The following is a 19,869-nucleotide window of genomic DNA, read 5'->3' on the forward strand; positions in this document are numbered from 1 at the left end:
GTTCAGCTTCCTGACTCCAGGCCATGGTTCCTAACCTCTAGAATGAAGGCCCTACCTGCCCTAGTCCACAGGGACTGAAGGTCTGGCTTTGAAAGATGCTAAACTGATTTAAACAGACTCTGGGTATTTAATCCAAGGAAACACAAGTAAAAGTTTGTCCTCAGCCTTTTTTTTTTTTTTCTACATTAAAAAAAAAAAAAAACAGTGAAGTTCGAGGCCTCTTTTTCAATCAGCTGGCTTTTACCCAACATCTGCCCTGCTTCAGGGCCTTCTGGTGGATATTTACTATCCACTTTTCTCGCCTGCCAGCTCGCTCCCCCTTCCCAAGGACAGAGCTCTATTCTTGGTAAAATGGTCTAGGGGAGGCCCCTCACTGGCACCAGGTTCCTGGCCGAGTCTTCGTGCTGTAGAAATTGTGATGTCTGCGTCGTGAAACACCTTGCGTTTGTCTCCGCGGCCAAGTGCAAGCGCAGAGAACACTGAACTCAATTGTTAGTCAGCAGAGAGAAATAATGTTGTATGTGTTGTCCTTCAGACGCCCAGGCAAGTAGGAGGTTGAGAGATGTTTATTCAAGACTGATTGGAGGGGTGATGTTGGGCGTGAGAAACACATAGGTCCAGGGACATTGAGAATGCTTTCAAATTCCGAAGAGCTCTCCCCAGCTCTCAGTCCCATCCCACCCCCACGCAGACACATTTTTATTTCTAGCAAGTAGTAAAGGAACATAGGCGGGATGGCATCTTCGCAGTAAGGAGGATGGGAGGGGAACCGCAGGACAGGGGGCTTACTCCATCATGGTATAATTTAGCCCAGGACTCATGGCTTAACCTCAGCCTAGATGTGATTCCTGATCCCCACCTAGGAATGCCTCCTCATCCCAGATGAGCTCTGTGCTTTGGGGGTTGAGGCAAAAGTGAACGTTTATGCCTGTCCCCAGGCCTTCTCGAGATTCCTGAACCTGCACCTCCATCCCTCTGCTGTGCCCTAGCCTCCTGACAGAGCTCCACAGACCTGGGGCCAGACACAGCTCCCACCCTCGTGGCACCCTGGCCTTTGTGGCTGAGAGCTGCCTGTCACTGCTGGACTCAAGCAGAAACAGAAAAGAAGATGAGACAGACGAGCCGAGTGCTGACACGATACAATGCTTGTGGCATCTCCTTGTGGTCCATGTGAGGGCATGACAGAAAAGGAGACTCATGTCTTGAGACAATTTGGCTCCAAGTCTCTCATAGACCAGGGGGCCTCCTCTGCCTCTGCCTCAAGAAGATGAGGGCATTTGAGATGGTGCTGATGGCAGAACCCTGGGGGGCTTCAAGAGTCACAGACATAGCTAGATTCCTGAAGTGTGTCAAGGGTAGCTCAGGGGAGCCCACACCAGAGGCCAGTTGGAAAGAGAGAGTGATGAACAGGTTCCGAGAAGCAGAAGGGTGCCAAGGTGGGCTGGTTGGTTTCTTTCAACATCAACTCAGCCTTCTAGTTTCTATAAACATAGAGAGATTAGTCTGGGATGGACAAATTGATTACTGATTTTCAGCAAGTTCTGTCCCAAAAGGATTATACATAGTGAGATGTGATTTATTTTTTTCCCCAAATAGCAATATATCTTGAAATTTTTCCATCTTTTTCTGCTTGCTGTTTTAAAAGACAAAATAGTATTCCATTTTATGAATGTACTATAATTTAACCGGTCCCCTATTAATGGACCTTCTGGTAATTCCCATTTGTTGTCATTGCTGTAAACAGTGCCACAATGGAGATAGATTGATATTCATTATATATTGTACATTAATTTTTACATTTAAGTAATATATATTATATGGGAGGGTCTTCAACAAGTTCATGGAAAAAACATGCTATAAAAAACTATGCATGGATTTTGGGAACCAGCAGTTAGCATAATGGCTATGTCGCTGGACTCCCATGTAGTTGACCGCAGTTCGTGTCCTGGACCTGGTGGCTTAAAACTCACTCCGGGTGTGTGTGCATGCGTGCCCAAGATTCCGAGAGGAGAGTGGAGGAGAAGGGATTGCGGAGTGACCATCCCCCCCTGGGGGGTGATTTCTCGCTTTCTGTCTCTCTGTCTCTCTCTGTCTGGCGAGCGCATGCGCCCTATAGCAAAAACCTCTCAAAAAAAAAAAAAAGAAACTATGCATGGATTTTTAAAATTTTATACCAAAATAAATTGGTACTTTAATTTCATTGAAGTTTGGAATGAAACCTTTTGAGGTCCCCTTCCTCATAGACTACTAGATAGATAATAGATACATAGATTTTTATATATTATATATATATATATACACACACACACATATATATAATACACACACACACACCCCTACATATATATGATAAATTCCTAGCAGTAGAATTTCTAGGTCAAAGGACATGTGCTTTTAAAATACTGGTAGGTACAATCCATTTTCCCTCAGAAAGGTTATCCCCAATACCACTGCAATGTGTCAAACACAGCATATCCCTAGCTTCTCCCTCTATCTCCATCTCTGCTTCCATCCTTGCTTCTTTGTCCCTGGGAAGATCTGCCTTGGCCTACCAAACTGACTGCCCCTTCCTCATAAGAATTTGCAGCAAGTCCTCCAGGGATTCTGACTAGTGATTCTACTCTGAATCACACTCAAAAGTATCAACCCAAAGCCCAAGCTCTCCCCAAACCCAACCCAAATGTAACAAAAATAAGAGAAAGTCATTTTAAAACATGGCCCAAGTCAACCTTGTGCTTATGGAGGATAGATCCCTTCCAAAAGAAGAAGGCCCTCTCAGATGGAAAATCTACTTTGTAAGTGACGAGGCAGAGCCATTGAAAGGTGGGCAGGTTGTACCTGTGTGGGGACAGCTGCTGTACCCACAGAAGAGGGCCTGGTACTCACCCAACCCACCAGAAGGGGCATCGCTTTGCAAACATCCACCCAGAGAGGTCACTGCCTTCTAATTTTGCACAAATGCACATAAGAAACAGCAGAATCCCTGGATGAAGATGCTTTACTGAACCTTTGGTTTCGTGAAACAATTCAAAAGCAACCTGGGAAGACCATGGACTATTTCCTTGATCATGCTACCTCGCGTTCCCTACATGGGCCCTGACTGATTTGCGCTGCCAGGCTGGGGCTCGTTATCACTGACCTAGGGCACTCCTGTGGCATCTTCATTCACCACCTGCAGCTGCAGGCTGGTGTGGTGATACAATCAGAGCCAGGCCTGGGCCCAGGGGCACAGACTCAGAACAGGACCAGGAAATGACGAACATTTGGCCAAAGGCTTTGGAGTTTTAGTTTTACTTTTTTCATTTTTAGCCGGCTTGGTAGTAGGTCTGATTACCTGAAGCTGGGAACAAGTTCATCTGAGAAGGAGCACTGTCATTTGAAAGTTATTTATCCCAGGTCTGAGCTATTTATTGTTTCTCAGGACCTGGGTGCTGGTGTGGAGCAATGAGCCAGCCCTGGGTGAGTCCAGCTTTTCCCGCTGTGGGATGTGGCCACATGTCTGAGGGCCCATCCTCCCAAAGGCTGTCACTTGTCTCTAGAAAGGGCTCTTTCCCAAGACCCTGGCTGTCTCTGGGGCTGGGCCTTAACACCTGAGTCCTGGTACAGCTACTTCTGCCTATGCTGGGGGCAGAGGCAGAGGAAACCTTTCAAATCATCACAGATGCAGGTACCATGTCCTGGTGGGGACTCAGCCACAGCAAATCACCAGCCACAGGCTTCTTCCTTCTCCTCCCTCACATGCCATGGCAGGCCTGAGGATGGGACAGGTCCAAAGTCAGCTGTGAACCCAGATGCTCCACGTTCAGCCGCAGGCAGGTGATAAACAAGGGTGGCCAGCGTGGCCAAGCGAATGCCTGTAGACAAAGGGATCGACGCTCATAAAGCAGCTGCCTGCCTTGGTCTCACCAACAGCAGGCTGCTGGTTCTCGGAATACGGGCAGTAAACTCCCCATAGCTCTGTCCTCAGCCTGATTGCCTCATCCATAAAATGGACATAAAATACTTTCATCCTTTCCTTCCCTCGCAACCTCCCAGGGACATGGTAAGGACCAAGGAAGTCATATGAAAGCAAATGCTTTGTGAAGGGCATTGTAAACTACACAGACCCTGGTTATGAGGATGATGGTTATTCAGTCACAGTGTCCCATCCCCTAAGGGACAGTGACTGGTGGGGTGGACATAAACCCAGCCAGCTAGCCAGTCCTTCCAGAGACTTCTCTGCCACAACCAGTTAAGGGGCTTTTTGCTGAGTGTTGTAAGTGCTGGGTCTAGGCCATGGCAGCTCCCTTCCTTGTCCCATGAGGACAAGAGTATGTTAGAAATAGAGAGACACAGAGCCCTCACTACAATGTTGCTGAATACAGCTATGCCTGAAGCCAGTGAACTCTGGAATTATTATTACATGAACTGACTTCCCTTTTTATTGTTTAGGTCGGTTTGAGTTTCTAACATTTATGACTGAAGGAGTTCTAACTATCTCTTGATACATTTTAATAATGAATGTGTATACTAGTTTTATCATCATAAAAAGGGTGGGGACTTTTTGAGAGACCTTTTTGCTATGGAGCATGTATGTTCAACAGAGAGACAGAGATAGAGACAGAAAGGGAAAAATCACCCCCCCCAAGGGAGAATGGCCACCCTGCAATCCCTTCTCCTCCATTCTTTTCCCAGGATCTTGGGCACTCGTGCACATGTGCCCGGCATGAGTTTTAAGCTGCCAGGTCCAGGACTCAAACCGTGGTCAACTATGTGGGAGTCCAGTGACATAAGTATTATGCCATCTGCTGGTCCCATAAAAAGGTTTTAAGAGAAAAAAACCTCATCGAAGTTTCTTTGTTAGTATATCTACTAGCAACATGTAAAAGCAGAAAAAGCATTGAACAGGAAAATCAAGCAACCGGAACTCTCCGCTGGATTCCACAGGAATTACCATGTGACTTTGAGCAAGTTTCTTAATCTGTCTAAACCTCAATAAACAAGGAATTAGATTTAATTATGTCCAAAGTATTTTATAGTGTTGTATGTTTTTGAGTCTATGAAAGAAGATCTAATTTTTCAGCCTTCAAGTCTTCTTAATAAAAAAACTTTGTATACATATGGTTAAGAATAAAGACTAAGGGGCAAGTGGATGGCATAATGGTTATGTCGCTGGACTCCTACATAGTCAATTGTGGTTCGAGTCCCAGACCCAGCAGCTTAAAACACACCAGGCACATGTGTGTGTGTGTGCCCAAAATCCCAAGAGGAGATTGGAGGAGAAGGGATTGCAGTGTGGCTATCCTCCCTGGGGGGTGATTTCTTGCATTTTGTGTCTCTGGCAAGCCCATGCACTCTATAGCAAAACTCTCTTTAAAAAAAAAAAAAAAAAGAACAAAGACTAAGAAAGAATAACGACTAATAATCTAAAATTATCATCATGCATTTATGACAAAATCCTTTAAATTAACAAATTATATATAAGATATTCTCATATTCAAAATACTCATTCTATTACTGGTTAAATAAGAAAAGTTAGACACAAAACTTGGGAACAGCCTTGTTTAAGTTGTAGTAGATTCATACAATAGGATATTATGTAATTATAAAAAGAAAATGAGGGGGCCAGCAAGTGGTGTGGTGATTGGGGTGCTGAATTCCCTCATGGTTAACCACGATTCAAGTCCCGAACCTAGTGACTTGCTCTCTCACTTTCCATCTCTCTCTCTCTCTCTCTCTCTCTCTCTCTCTCTCTCTCTATATATATATATATATATATACACACATATATATAGTCAAATTAAAGAATAATAATTAAAATAACTCTTTAAAATAAATAATAACAATAAGTAAAATTGAATAATTTTTAAAAGAAAATAAGGACAATCTTTACATATTGAGATGGCTCATTATAAGGCACATTTTTAAGTGGAATAGGTGAAATGAAAGGTAATCATACTGTATAAAAACAGGAGGAGAAAATTATATAGATGTAATTCATGGTAGATGTATAAGCTATCTCTTGAAAGAATCTTCAAACTGGAATCCAAAAACCTCTCCTTCAGGCCCAACACTGAGGGAAGCGAACTTCCACACACTGAATGTCTAGGCAGGTCTAGGTGCACAGTAGCAAAATATCTAAATACCTTTACAGTCATAGAAAATCACAATCTCCCACTGAACTGCTACAGAAAGGGAGAAACTCATCTTCGTAAATCTGAATTCAAATCTCTTTCCTTGGATACCACGTTGTAAAAGACAATAGTAGAGGAGAAATAGGCATAGGAGTACCTCACAGTTAAGTAAAGCATTCACACTTACAGTCACAGATGAGCCAAACAACTTAGCCAAATATGAATATACCACCAAATGACTAAAAATCAGAGAAGAGAGACTGCAAATTGAGCAGCAAGAAGAAATACAGAGTTGCAATGACTGTGGCTCATCTCCCCCCACACACCTCTGAACTCTCAGTTGAAATCCCACAGGTCAGCCCATGTACACCTATTCCCTAGAAATTGTGAGGCCTTTGTAATATCTAGTCCCATTGACAAAAATGCTGGTTGCTTAGTAAGGATCAGGGAAACGGCACTGCAGATATATTGCAGGTCATCTCCCACACACCTCTAACACTCAGAATTAACTCCAAAACAAGTAGAAAGTTACATATAATCTGTCAGATGACTAGAAACCACCACAGAGGTACAAGAAATATGGAAAACCAAGAATATATCTCTCTCCCAAGGGGAAAGAAGAGCCCTTCATCATCCACAGACTGTACAATTGAACTCATGGAAATGTCAGATAAAGAATTTAGACTATTCACAGTGACAAAGCTAAGAGAGATGCAAGAAAAGAAGTAAACTCCTGAAGATGCAAGAGAAAAGAGACAATGAGTTCCAGGAGGTGAGGAAGTTCTTGTACAATTACAAAAAAGAAATACACACCATAAAAAGGAATCAAGCAGAACTGTTAGAGATGAAGGCTATAATACAGAGAATCAGAACCTCTCTTGAAAGTATTAAAAGCAGGTTAGATCATGCAGAAGATAGAATCTCAGATGTAGAAGACAGAATCTCTGACCTAGCAAAATTCATCTAAAAGGCTGAGAAAATAACCCCCAAAGATGAGAATAATATACAAGTAATACTAGATACCATTAGATGCCCTAACATCCAGATAATCAGTATTCTAGAAGGTGAAAAAACTAATCAGGGCATTGATAACCTATTCCATGAAATCCTGGAAGAAAACTTTCCAAACCTAAAGAGGCATTCAAATATCCAGACCCAACAAATACAAAGGACCCCACATGGAATCAATCCAAGAAGATCTTCTCCAAGGCGTATCATAGCCAGATTGACCAAAACTACAGACAGAGACAAGATACTAAAATTGGCAAGAGAATAAGGTGAAGTTACTTTTAAAGGATATCCCATCAGGTGAACATCGGACCTTTCATTGGAAACAATGCAAGCAAGGAAAGAATGGGAAAATATATTCAAAGTGTAAAGTGAAAAACAATTTAAACCAGAAATCCTACATCCGGCAAGAGTATCCTTCACATGCGAAGAAAAGCCCGAAATATTCTCAGATAAACAAACCTGAAGGAATTTATCAACACCAGACCAGCTCTTTAAGAAGTTCTGAAGGGAGTGCTATACCAGTAAAACTAAAGTCAGACAGAAATAAGAGAACAAAAAATGATGAAGAAAATGGCTAACTTAATGGTAGGGACAAGTTTGGAAATATCAATAATAATGTTGAATGTTAACTTCAGGATTTAAACGGAAAATCAGACCACATTCTCTACAAATTCAACAAAAGAGGGGTTACATAAGCCTGAACTAATGAAATAGAATTCTATGACTTTTGTCTAAAACATTACCAATTTTCTTCTTTGATTTGTCTTCCAGATTTAAGGATTTTGGATTTCTTTTGAGTTGGTGATACATTCAGCAATTTGTTTTAAAAAACATTTTTTTTAATTGAAGAACTTTTCTCCTTTCCTGACACCTTTGCAATTGGAAAATATTTGTGGGCATTCTTATTTTCTTATTTTGTCACAGAATGGTTATTTGCATAAGTTCAATAACGCAAATAGTATCTGTTGCCTTGCATTAGAAATTGAATTCTTGGGAACCAGCAGTTAGCATAATGGCTATGTCGCTGGACTCCCACGTAGTCGACCGCGGTTCGTGTCCCGGACCCGGTGGCTTAAAACTCACGCCGGGCATGTGTGCATGTGTGCCCAAGATCCCGAGAGGAGAATGGAGGAGAAGGGATTGCAGCATGACCATCCCCCTTGGGGGGTGATTTCTCGCTTTCTGTCTCTATGTCTCTCTCTGTCTGGCGAGCACACGCGCCCTACAGTGAAAATCGAATGGAGGAGAAGGGACTGCGGCATGGCCATCCCCCCTTGGGGGCATGATTTCTCACTTTCTATCTCTCTGTCTCTCTCTTTCTGTCAAGCACACGTGCCCTATAGAAAAAACCTCTTAAAAAAATTGAATTCTTATGGGGCTTTCTGCAAATAACAGACCAAATTAAGATTAACCTAATTTTTTTTTTTTTTGCAAATAAGTTTGTTTATACCTCTCTTTAGTAAAAGGGAGCATAGAGAGAGAAAAAAATGTTCCAGTAGAAATTTACAGTGCACTTGTCACTAGATTCTAGCTTTGTCCATATTTTTAGTTTAAGATCTTTTGTGAATCAGTAAATGGGGGGGGGAGGGAGAAGGAGGGAGAAAAGAGAGGAAACAAATGACAAAAAAATGAGAAGATATTTGCTAATGATAATGTATATATCTTTGTCTTGACTGACATGCTGGAAAAAGAAATGTACACTGTAAAGACATTAAATGTAAATAAATAAGGAAAAAATTGGTATTCACTGATTTCTTCTTGGTAGATTGGTTCTTATTTTTCACTATATCATACAAGATGAGTACATTTGGGACCAGAAGTGTTTCAGATTTCAGATTTTTTTCTAATTTTGGAATATTTGCATATATATAATGAGATATCTTGGGGATGGGACCCAAGTCTAATTTTGAAATTCTATTATGTTTCATATATGTCTTATGTACATAGGCTGAAGGTAATTTTATTGAATTTTTTAAATAATTTTCTGCATGAAACAAAGTTTGTATACATTGAAGCATCAGAAAGCAAAGATGCCTTATTGCTATTACCCATAGGGCAGGCCTTTGGCATTTTTGACAATATCTTTGGATCACAGATCAAAGATAAAGCAAAAAAACCACAATGTGTACAGGACTTTGCCCCATGGGGGGCAGCACGAGAGACCTGCCATTGGCAGTCCAAGCTGCACAGTGCCATCTTCTTAGCCTTCGGGGCATGCTTTCTTGGGGGAATCTGGGCATACACAAAAAAAGACATATCACATCCAATACTTATTTTCTAGGAGTTCCTGGGGTCTTTTCTTCCCTTGCAGACACCGAATAAACTTTGTGTTACACACCTGCACTTTCACTGGGACCTGCCACATGAAGTCAGATGTGGAATCTTCCACTTGTGGCATCATGTCAATGCTCAAAAAGTTTCATATTTGGGAGCATTTTGGATTTTTTTTTTTTGAAGAGGTTTTCGCTATAGGGCGCGTGCGCTCACCAGACAGACAGAGAGAGACATAGAGACAGGAAGTGAGAAATCACCCCCCAGGGGAGATGGTCACACCACAATCCCTTCTCCTCCATTCTCCTCTCAGGATCTTGGGCACGCACGCACACGCACTCGGCGTGAGTTTTAAGCCACCGGGTCCGGGACGCGAACTGCGGTTGACTACGTGGGAGTTCAGCGACATAGCCATTACGCTAACTGCTGGTTCCCAGAGCATTTTGGATTTTGAATTTTTAGATCAGAATGTTCAATCTTTTATACTTTTTAATCTCCTGTATGTAAAAACATGTTACTGACAGCCAACCAATCAGTCCTTCTAGGAACTTCTCTGCCTAGCTGGTTAAGGGGACCGCCTTTCTGCTGGGTGTGGTGAGTACCAAGTCTGGGACCACTGGAAGCCACCTTGTTTGCCCCATGAGGAGAAGGGCATGTGAGAGCTGGAGAGGGACAGAGCCCCACTCTGTATAATATTACCTACTTGGAATCAAACAAGTTCTTTCATTTAAAAGAGTAAGAAAGGACGAATACTGGGCCAGTCAATGATGTAGTAGTTAAGGCCACTGGAACCCACATGGCCAAGAGGGCGATTCAAATCCCAGACACAGTAGCTTGAAAAACACACCAGGCACATGTGCATGCAGCCCAAATCCCAAAAGGAGAATGGAGAGAAGGGATTGCAGCATGGCTCCTCCTCCCTGGGGAAGGAAGGAGGCTTTCTCACGTTCCCTCGCTCTCTCTGTTTGTCTCTCACCAGCAAGCTCATATGCCCTATAGCACATGTTTGGTCCTTGTGATGTAAACTACAAGGCTAACTATGAATCCCACATACCATTGTGCCTATTTTACAGATGGGGAAATATACCCAGAGGGCTCACATCCTCAAACAAGAAAACACATCTATCAATAACTACTAGCAGATGCTGGAATAATAATAATACCCTCCTACAAAGTTCACACAATCCCACCTGTGCTTGCCCTCTTGTAATGACATCTCCTACAGGGCTCTTAGTGGCAAAGAATTAAGGTGGTCTAGGTAAGGATCAAACCAAAGAGATTATCTGTCTCCGCGCCTCTTCCTAAGACCTGGTCCAATGGAGCTGAGCCAAGGAAGGAGTCCCTGCCCCGTGCAGCACCTGTTTCTACTGACAATTATTTACATCTAATAAAGAAACACGGAGGATATGGAATCATGCCACACTGACTTGTGGTCCAGTTACCTATAAGTCTTTGTTTTTGTTTTTTTTTCTATAGGGTGCGTGCGCTTGCCTGACAGACAGAGAGAGACAGAGAGACAGAAAGCGAGAAATTACCCCCCGGGGGGAAGGCCATGCCACAATCTCTTCTCCATTCTCCTCTCGGGAGCTTGGGCACGCACACACGTGCACCCAGCGTGAGTTTAAGTCACCGGGTCCGGGATGCCAACCGCGGTCAACTATGTGGGAGTCCAGCAACATAGCCATTATGCTAACTGCTGGTCCCACCTATAAGTCTTTGAGACCAGTGTTTCTCACCCTCCAGGTGTGCATCCCTGGGATGCACACCTGGGGGTGATGAGAAACTGCAGATTCCAACTCAGCAAGCCAGGGTGAAGTCCAAGATTGTGCATTCGTAACAAGCTCCCAGGAGGGCATTGCTGCTGCTGCTTCACTTTGAGTGCAGCTGTAGAACCACATGAGCAAGTACAGGCATGACTAGCAAGTACTACATCACCACATGTGGCCACTGAGCTCTTGAAATGTGGCTAGTCCAAACTGAGATATGGGGAAGAGTAAAATACACACTGGAATTCAAAAATGATATGAATGAAGAATGGAAAAGATCTTATTCATGGGGCCAGCAGGTGATGCAGTGGTTAAGGCACCAGACTTCCACATGGCCAACCATGGTTCAAGTCCTGAGCCTGCTGGCTCTCTCTCTCTCTCTCTCTCTCTCTCTCACATCGCTCTCTCTGGTGAGCACATGTGCCCTATAGCACATTTAAATAATAATAAATTAAGTTAAATTTAAAAAGATCTCATTCATAATTTTCTTTTTGTTTTTGTTGGTGTTTTTCTTTCGTATTATATTGATTGCATGTTGAAAGGATTGTATTTTTGATATATTGTATTTAATAGAATACATATTGAAATTCATTTTCCCAATTTCTTTCATTTGTTTTTAAATATAGCCACTAGAAAATGTAAAATGATGCATTTGGCTTGCATTATATTTCTATTAGACTGTATGGCTCTAGGAGACTTGGGTCTCCTGCAACCTGCATGCAGGTGGTGGAGGCCAGAAGGAATGTAGGATAATCTCATTCACCAGCCTGGAGTATGCACAAGGTCTGTAAATGTATAAAAACGTGTGAACTTGGATGGTGCACCCTGAGGAATCTAGTCGCCATTTGTCCCAAAAAAACGAATATACAAGTGCAATCACAGTTAATGTAAACAATCACAGCTGTCTTGAGTTTGGAACTGTGAGTGGCAATGGTCCAAACAGCTGAAGGTCGAGATTTTGTAGAGCCAACACATCCTATGGGGTCAATGGGGAAGGCAGGCACGGACTCTGGGCCTGGCTGCAATGCTTTGGCGACAGTGGGAGGGAATATGTCACCTCTGTACTTACACCACTGGAGAGCACTATTCCCACCACCCTGAATCACATCTAGCTCCAGCACCAAGAACAGATGTTCCCTTAAAGCTAAGGACTTGGGGTTATCCCTTGGCCTTGCTGCAACCCAGACACAGGTCTGAAGATGGCCATGTAATCAGAATGTGACTCTAGGTCAGTAGTCAACTAAACCAACCAATTCCTCCTGCATGGCCCCAGAGCACATTGTATCACCGAGGGTAAATTCTGAATTCAGAATCTTCTATTTCCACATCTGAGGTGGGTTCTATTTTCAGCAAACTGGCCCCTTTTCAAGTAACATGCCCAAGATGTTCTTACAGGGTCTGTAGCCAAGGCCCACAGTGTAGTCCCTGCTCCTTAGAAACACCTAGCCTGGGATAGCATGTTTACTTGAGGCCACGAGGAAGGCATCCTATTGACCTGAAAGGGGTGCGGCTCCTTTGCTCTATTGGAAAAGCAAGTCATCCTGGACTTGGTCCTACTCTGCTGCTTGCTTTAACCCCATGGGTGGAAACAAGAAGGGCAAAAAGACAAAGGAGAGAGAGGGCAAGAGACAGCCAAAGGGAAGAGAAGCTCAGGTGGCCACAGGACATGTTTGTGTAAGAGCAGGCACAGGTACACCTCTGGATACCACATGGACACATCTGCTCTCCAGAAAATTCAGCTCTATGGACAAAAGAACAAACCAGCCCTGGCCTGGCCTGGCCCAATATAGTCCTTCCCACCATGCCATCATAGGCCAAGCCCAGTTCCAGGAGCCACTCACCAGGTTTTATTTCCAGCAGTCGCAGCTTTGGATCCTCAGGCGGGTGCAAACGTCTCTTCTTGCGCCAGCAGCGGGCAGGGTATGTGTACAGCTGGCCTGGGGCGAGGCCTATGGACAGACACAGAGTAAAGGTTAAAGGCTCGAAGCTGAACAGGGCCTTGGAAACCACCTTATATAACCTTCTCATTTGCAGGGAGAAGAAATTGAAGTCCAGTGACTTGTCAAGGCCACACAGCTGGTTAATGGTAGAACCAAGGCCAAGTCTCATACATCTGACCCCAGGACCCTTGCCTTGTCTGCTCCACCATGCTGTTCAGCAAGCCCAAGCCAGAAAGAACCAGCCCCTTTACCAAAACCATTTCAGCTGTTCTGGCCTGGGGAGGCTAAACATGACAGACCTTCAGACCACAAGCAGAGACTGCAGAGTCATCAGTGTTTCCAGAGTGGGTCTACAGCTACTGCCCCCCTTCAAGTCCAGGTTAAACAGATTCCCTTCAAGGTGCAGCAGCAGAGGTTGGTAACCCTACCTTAGTGCCAGCTTGGGTTGAGAAGCATTTCGTGGAAACAGGATCAAAAGGACCAGATCTACTTCCTAGTATCCCTCACCAACTGCCCGACCGCCCGACCGACCGACCGACCGACCGACCGACCCTTAGCTGCTATCAGCTCACTGAAGCCAAAGATAGCCTTAGGCAACTTCCAGGAGAATACCCTGGAGATCAGTCTCAGCATTCCTGTGTATCCCTGCCCACTTGACTGGGTCTTACAGAAAAAAAAAAAACAGGCAGGGGTTCAGTGGCTGGGCTCATGTACCACACTGTCTCCCAGCGAGAATCCCAGTTTTATTTGGCCTTGATATCCCCAGCATCACCCACATCCCAGGAGCCCCTGAGGAGCTTTCTTGCTCATCAGACAACACTCCTGTGATGCCAGTGGAGAAACACAGACTCTGCACTTGACCACAATCTATTCCCAGAGAAAGGGACAGACGCTGAGGAGAGAAGAAGGTGTGTAAGACTGGCTAGGTGATTTGTGGTCCAAAAAGACTGACTAATGTCCCCCAAAATAAGATATCAGGCCAGGACCAGCAGTTAGCGTAATGGCTATGTCGCTGGACTCCTACGTAGTTGACCGCAGTTCTCGTCCCGGACCCGGTGGCTTAAACTCATGCTGGGTGCATGTGCGTGCGTGCCCAAGATCCCTAGAGGAGAATGGAGGAGAAGGGATGGTGGCGTGACCATCCCCCCTGGGGGGTGATTTCTCGCTTTCTGTCTCTCTGTCTCTCTCTGTCTGGCTGGCGAGTGCATGCGCCCTATAGCAAAAACCTCTCAAAAAAAAAAAAAAATATATATATATATATATCAGGCCAACTCACCAACCTCTGTTAGAGAGAAGGGTTAATAAGGGCCCAGCCACCATAGAGTATGCTAGATGCTGCTGCTCACATGGCAGGACCAAGTTCAATTCCCAGCCCACCCTGAAAAGCCAGGTGCAGCAACATGTGTCTATAAGTCCCAGCTACTGAGGAGACTAAGGCAGGAAGATCACACACAGCAAGACCCTATTTAAAACACCATGCCTGCATGCACACGTGTGTTCACACAAGCACGCATGTGCACACATACATACTCACAAAAAGCTAGTAAGAACCATGACTTTTCTGTCAGGTTCTCATCAGAATCCTCAAAGCCAGAACACTGCCCAACATATCGAAGAACCAAATAAATATTTGTTGAATGGATGAATACATCTCGCTTCACTTTAATGTCATAGCTCTGTCTTCTTTAGACAAATGGCACGTGACAGCTGTTAGATGAGCCAGCCTTAAATGAGAGTATCAACAGCTCCATCACCTAGAGGTAAATTTTGAACTCAAATTCTTCTATTTCCAAGCCCAAGTTGGGTTCAAGGACCACAGTGCTCAGAAAGCATCAGGACCCCTATTCCCATTATGCTGTCTTCCATTTGGGGACCCTTAAGAAGGAAAACTGATCGTGTTTTTTCCTACAGGGCATGGTGCACTCACTGACAGAGAAGGATCTGGAGCAGGGGAGGGAGGAGTTAGAAAGCAACCCCAGGAAGAATGGCCATGCCACAATCCCTTCTCCTCCTTTCTCCTCTCAGAATTTTGGACATGCATGTACACACCCTGGCATGTTTCTCAAGTCAGTAGGTCTGGGACTAGGACCACTCAGTTGGTCACGTGGGATCCAGTCACCTGCTGACCCTCACTTTATGCTTTGCCTTTGCAGAGAATCATCTATAAAAGTTTCATTGCTATATAGCTGGTCATTCACTTTTTCATTTTTATAAGTTCATCTCTACCCATTTATTGGGTTGGGTCCAAAGCAGAGGCAACCATCCCAGCATTAAAAGCAACAAAATGTCCAGGTCTCTCCATGTCAATGTATCATTTTATCACATAGCTGATGCATTCTCCCACAGATTGCAAGACTCTGAACAAGTTGGAAGTTTTGATCCTTCTGTGGACAAAATTCTGACTGCTTTTTTCCTAGTTTTCCCAAGTCCTTTCCAGAGGGCCTTTCCAGGGGGAGTCAAGCCCACAGATGTTGACAGACCATTGTGGCCCATTAGTAACAGGATTCTTCCTATACCCTGCCCTTGGCATAGTATCTTTGTGATGTATATTAAGCCTCCTTATCACTGCTAAAGTACATTCCTTTCTGATCTTAGCAACCTTCCTTTTCCAATCACCATCCTAAAAACTGTAAACCCACCTATATAACCGACAAGCAGTCCCCACCACCTTCCACATGTCCCGCCTTTTTGGGCCAGACCATTGGAAAACTTCACTAAATTCCCAACTCTGTCTCTTGCTCTCAAAATCAAATAAAAGGAATCCCTGTACCTGATCACTCCTAGAGAAAGCCATGTTTTGCCTCCTCTCAGGGCCTAGGTCACTCATATTCTGCTTAGAAATAAACCACATTAATTATTAATTTCTTAGAGTTGTTTATTTTCCATTGACACTTCCCACTCTGTTTCTTAGAAACTATTAAGGCTGGAGTGAAGAGAGTTCCTGCCTCATGGGCATCTATGTAGTAGGAGGATCCTGCAGGTCTGAGCTCCCTGAGCTCTGAAGAGCAGACATGTGGCTGATTTACAGAAACCAAATAAAGAAAGATTGTACCCTCTCACAGGAGGTCCAGTGCGTCCCAATTTTGAGGGACAGCATCATTGACTAGCTCAACATCTCCAGTATGGCTCACTCCAAGACCATGTCATCTCTGATCCTGAGTAGATGTATGGATTCTGGGTCCCTTCTAAATGCTGAAGCCGTCTCCAGAATGGTATTCTCTAGGATCCCAGAAAAGGCCAAGCACAAGGACTGGTCTACTACTCCACATTCCCAAACCAGTCCCACAAACCCCCACTTACCTTGTGTTAGTGATTTTTAGCCCAGGCTGAAACCAAAATTACCTAGAGAATTTTCAAAAACACCAGTGCCCCAAATCCGCGCCAGAGCCATCTAATCTGAATATTAGTAGCTGGAGGAGTTGTGAAACTATTTTTTTAAATAATTATTTTATCTAACTTGCTTGCTTGCTTGCTTGCTTTTTAATTTGACCAGAGAGGGACAGAGTGAAAGAGAGAGAGAGAGAGAAAGTGAGAAAGAAAGCCACCAGGTCTGGGATTCAAACCGTGGTCAGCCAAGTGGGAGTCCAGTGCCCTTAACCACCAGGCCACCTGCCAGCCCCTGTGTGACTATTTTTTAAAGAACTTTATAGATTATTTCACTGTATGAAAGAACTCCTAGATGTCCAAGCAATATCTAGTTATTGCCTGAATGTTTTCTCTGATGTACCAAGACTTTTAGGATCTTTCTTAACAGGATCCCAGAGTTCCTTTATTTCTCCCAAGAAATTATAATTGATTACCTACTCATTAGATTGTCTCCTCTACTAATTTTATAAGATCCAAGATGGCAAGAACCATGTCTATCTCAGTACCCCCAATCTTTACACACAGTCCCTGGCAAGCATATCAGGGAGTGCTTATTAAGCAAATTCAAGTAGAACTTAGTGGCTCGGAAATGCAAGTAGTAAATGACCATTAGCCCTGCTATTCCTGGCTCCAGGAGACTCACTCACCAGGACCCAAGCCACCCAGGAGGGACTCTAGAAAGTGGGCTCAGAACTAAGCCCAGAACCCATCTCACCCAGCCAGCCTTGGGTTTCCTTCTTGCCCCAAAGGCTGCTTCATGCATGAGACTGGAAGCAGCTAAGTGAGAAGGGGCCCTCTAGACCAGCTCTCCCAGAAGGCCTCAGTGGCCAGAGTTTGCAACTGTCAGCACCTGTCCAGGTCCTATGCCCACCCTAAGTCTGTAGTCACTGCACCCATTGGTCAGAGACAGTAGTGCAGCCTCGGGCCACTCTGCTTACAGCTATAGCCCACTCTCCTGGTAAGTCCATGTTGGTAAGTAGCTTGAATGTCCAGAAGAGGGGGCCATGTTTGTTTTGCTCTTCATCTGGTGAATTAAAGAAGCTCCATGGCACAGAGGCAGAGCTCATGAATCCTGAGAAATATCCCGACATTTTTCTGAGCCCGTCTCCACACCTGTGAGATTAGGGCATTAATAATGCCTACTATAGAGGGTTTGTCATGGAGATTAGCTTATATTAAAGAGGATGCTCTCTATAACCATAAGGGCTTGACAATGGTCCGTTGTTGATCATCACGAGTCAGCTGACTTAGAAAAGTGTCAGACTCTGTGCCCACATGACACGATGAAGACCCCTGCCCTGCCCACCCATCCTGCTATTTGGTCCTTTAGCCTCACAGGTAGAAACAGGCCTCCCTGTGATGTCTGCTTTGCTTCCACCTTTTCTCAATAAGCAAATGGCCCCAGATACTCTCCTGAGGCTCCTTATACCCCTCCTTGCCCTCCTCACTAGGCTGACAGGCACCAGGGTTCCTTTATGGGACCAACACATTCAGCCCTGGAGTACACTGACATAGGGAAGAGCAGAGCCTCGTGAGACTTATGTTGTTTATCTCATTAGAACAGGAGGCACATAACTCATAGCCTGTGTGTGTGGTAGTCGGAGAAGGGAGGAGGAGGACGGAGGCACAGCTGCAGTCAGAGAAATTAACCTTGAGGAGTGAGCCTGGGGCTGGGGCGATAGGGAGGAGGGGAAACAGGAGGCAGGAGACAAGAAGGGGAGCAGTCTTCCCTGGTAACCAAGGCCACCACTACTCCTTCGTTCACATACCCCACTGAGAAAACTGTTTTTCTGTTACTTTAAGCTGCAACTCCAGTTATAACACATATGTCCATGCACAAGCACAGGCATGACAGACACACACACAGAAACGCACACATTTGCTGAGGGGAGAACTAACTCTGTAGAAAAATTCAGCATGATGGGCTTGATGCCTACATGGTGAGCAGACTCCAGACAAATAGCTTGTTATGCACATTGCTCAAGTTCGACAGGTGGATCCTGAGCATTCTGAGCTTCCCTGACAGACAAAGCATGAGCTTATAAGTATTCAGAAGATGAAATGGAATAGAAAAGAGAGGTAAGGATGATATGAGACAGAAACAGTGATTGAAATGAGGAAGAAAGGAATTCTTCCACAACCAGATTTGAGCTGTGGCAGTTCAAATCCCCCCACTCCCTAAAGAAGGGCTATCCCTACAGCATCTCAGAGGTGGACCCACAGCTGATGTTGAGACTCCTCAGCAATGGAGAACTCACTACCTCCCAGGACAGATCGCCTCACTGTTGACCAACTCTTACTGTGATAAAGAGACTCACCCTTCCCTTATTTTAAATCAGAATCTACCTTTCTGTAAGTTGAGCCAATTTGTATACCCTCTGTCCCAAGAGAGAACAAGACGTACCTACAGCCCATCCCTCCATCCCACATACCCACTTGGGTGTGATGGGGAGCCAATCAAAAATCCAAGGAACCAGAGAGAAATGGAGTTGGAGGAAAGAGATAGTGACTCACCTGCTTAGAGCCAAGTAACAGGATCAAAGGCTCCCAATTAAGAACCCAAAGGCTGCTGCCCTTTCTTCAACTGTCCCCAACCCCATCCCATCCTAGGAAGGAAAAGGGTGGAACAGGAGGCTTTTTTCCAGGACATCAGTACCATTTAAAGAGCTCTACATCCTGCTCCCACCATGTCACCATGATGTGTCATTAGCAGCCTCCATGTTTATAAACAGATAATGACATAAGACAAGGATTCTTCACCAAGACAGGGCTACAGAACTCCATAAGTGATTATTGAAAAGGGCAGACTGAGCCAGCCAGTGGTGAGGTGGTTGGGATGGCTGGCTCCCACATAACCAACTCCATGGTTCAAGTCCCAGAGCCAGAGGCTTAAAGAAACACACCAAGTGTGTGCACATATATGCTCAAAATCTCAAGAGGAGGGACCAGCAGTTAGCGTAATGGCTATGTCGCTGGACTCCCATGTAGTTGACCGCAGTTCACGTCCCAGACCCAGTGGCTTAAAACTAACGCTGGGCGCATGTGTGTGCGTGCACAAGAACCCGAGAGGAGAATGGAGGAGAAGGGATTGCGGTGTGGCCATCCCCCCTGGGGGCTAATTTCTTGCTTTCTGTCTCTCTATCTGGCAAGCACACACACCCTATAGCAAAAAAAAAAAAAAAATCCCAAGAGGAGAAGAGAGGAAAAGGGATTGCCATGTGGCTAACTCCTCTGGAGGGAAAGGGGAACAGGGGGATGCTCTTTCACTTTTTCAGTCTCTCTTTCTATCTCTCTCTGGTGAGTACATCTGCCCTATAGAGAAAAAAGAAGAAGGAGGAGAAGAAGAAGAAGAGAAAGAAAGAAAGAAAGAAAGAAAGAAAGAAAGAAAGAAAGAAAGAAAGA

The 19,869-nt window shown here is 44.5% G+C and overlaps 1 protein-coding gene across 2 annotated transcripts in view; it reads right to left on the minus strand.

Moving 5' to 3' along the window:
- DPF3 (double PHD fingers 3) overlaps window positions 1-19,869 on the minus strand; it is a 190,148-nt gene that overhangs the window by 145,524 nt on the left and 24,755 nt on the right. For both annotated transcript variants that reach the window (XM_006170495.2, XM_027769093.1), the window contains exon 3: window positions 13,003-13,110. In XM_006170495.2, coding sequence (XP_006170557.1) covers window positions 13,003-13,110 — 108 coding nt within the window. The remainder of the gene's footprint in view (window positions 1-13,002; window positions 13,111-19,869) is intronic.

This window comes from Tupaia chinensis, unplaced genomic scaffold, assembly GCF_000334495.1.
Source record: "Tupaia chinensis unplaced genomic scaffold, TupChi_1.0 Scaffold148607_1, whole genome shotgun sequence".
NCBI classification, from domain to species: domain Eukaryota; kingdom Metazoa; phylum Chordata; class Mammalia; order Scandentia; family Tupaiidae; genus Tupaia; species Tupaia belangeri.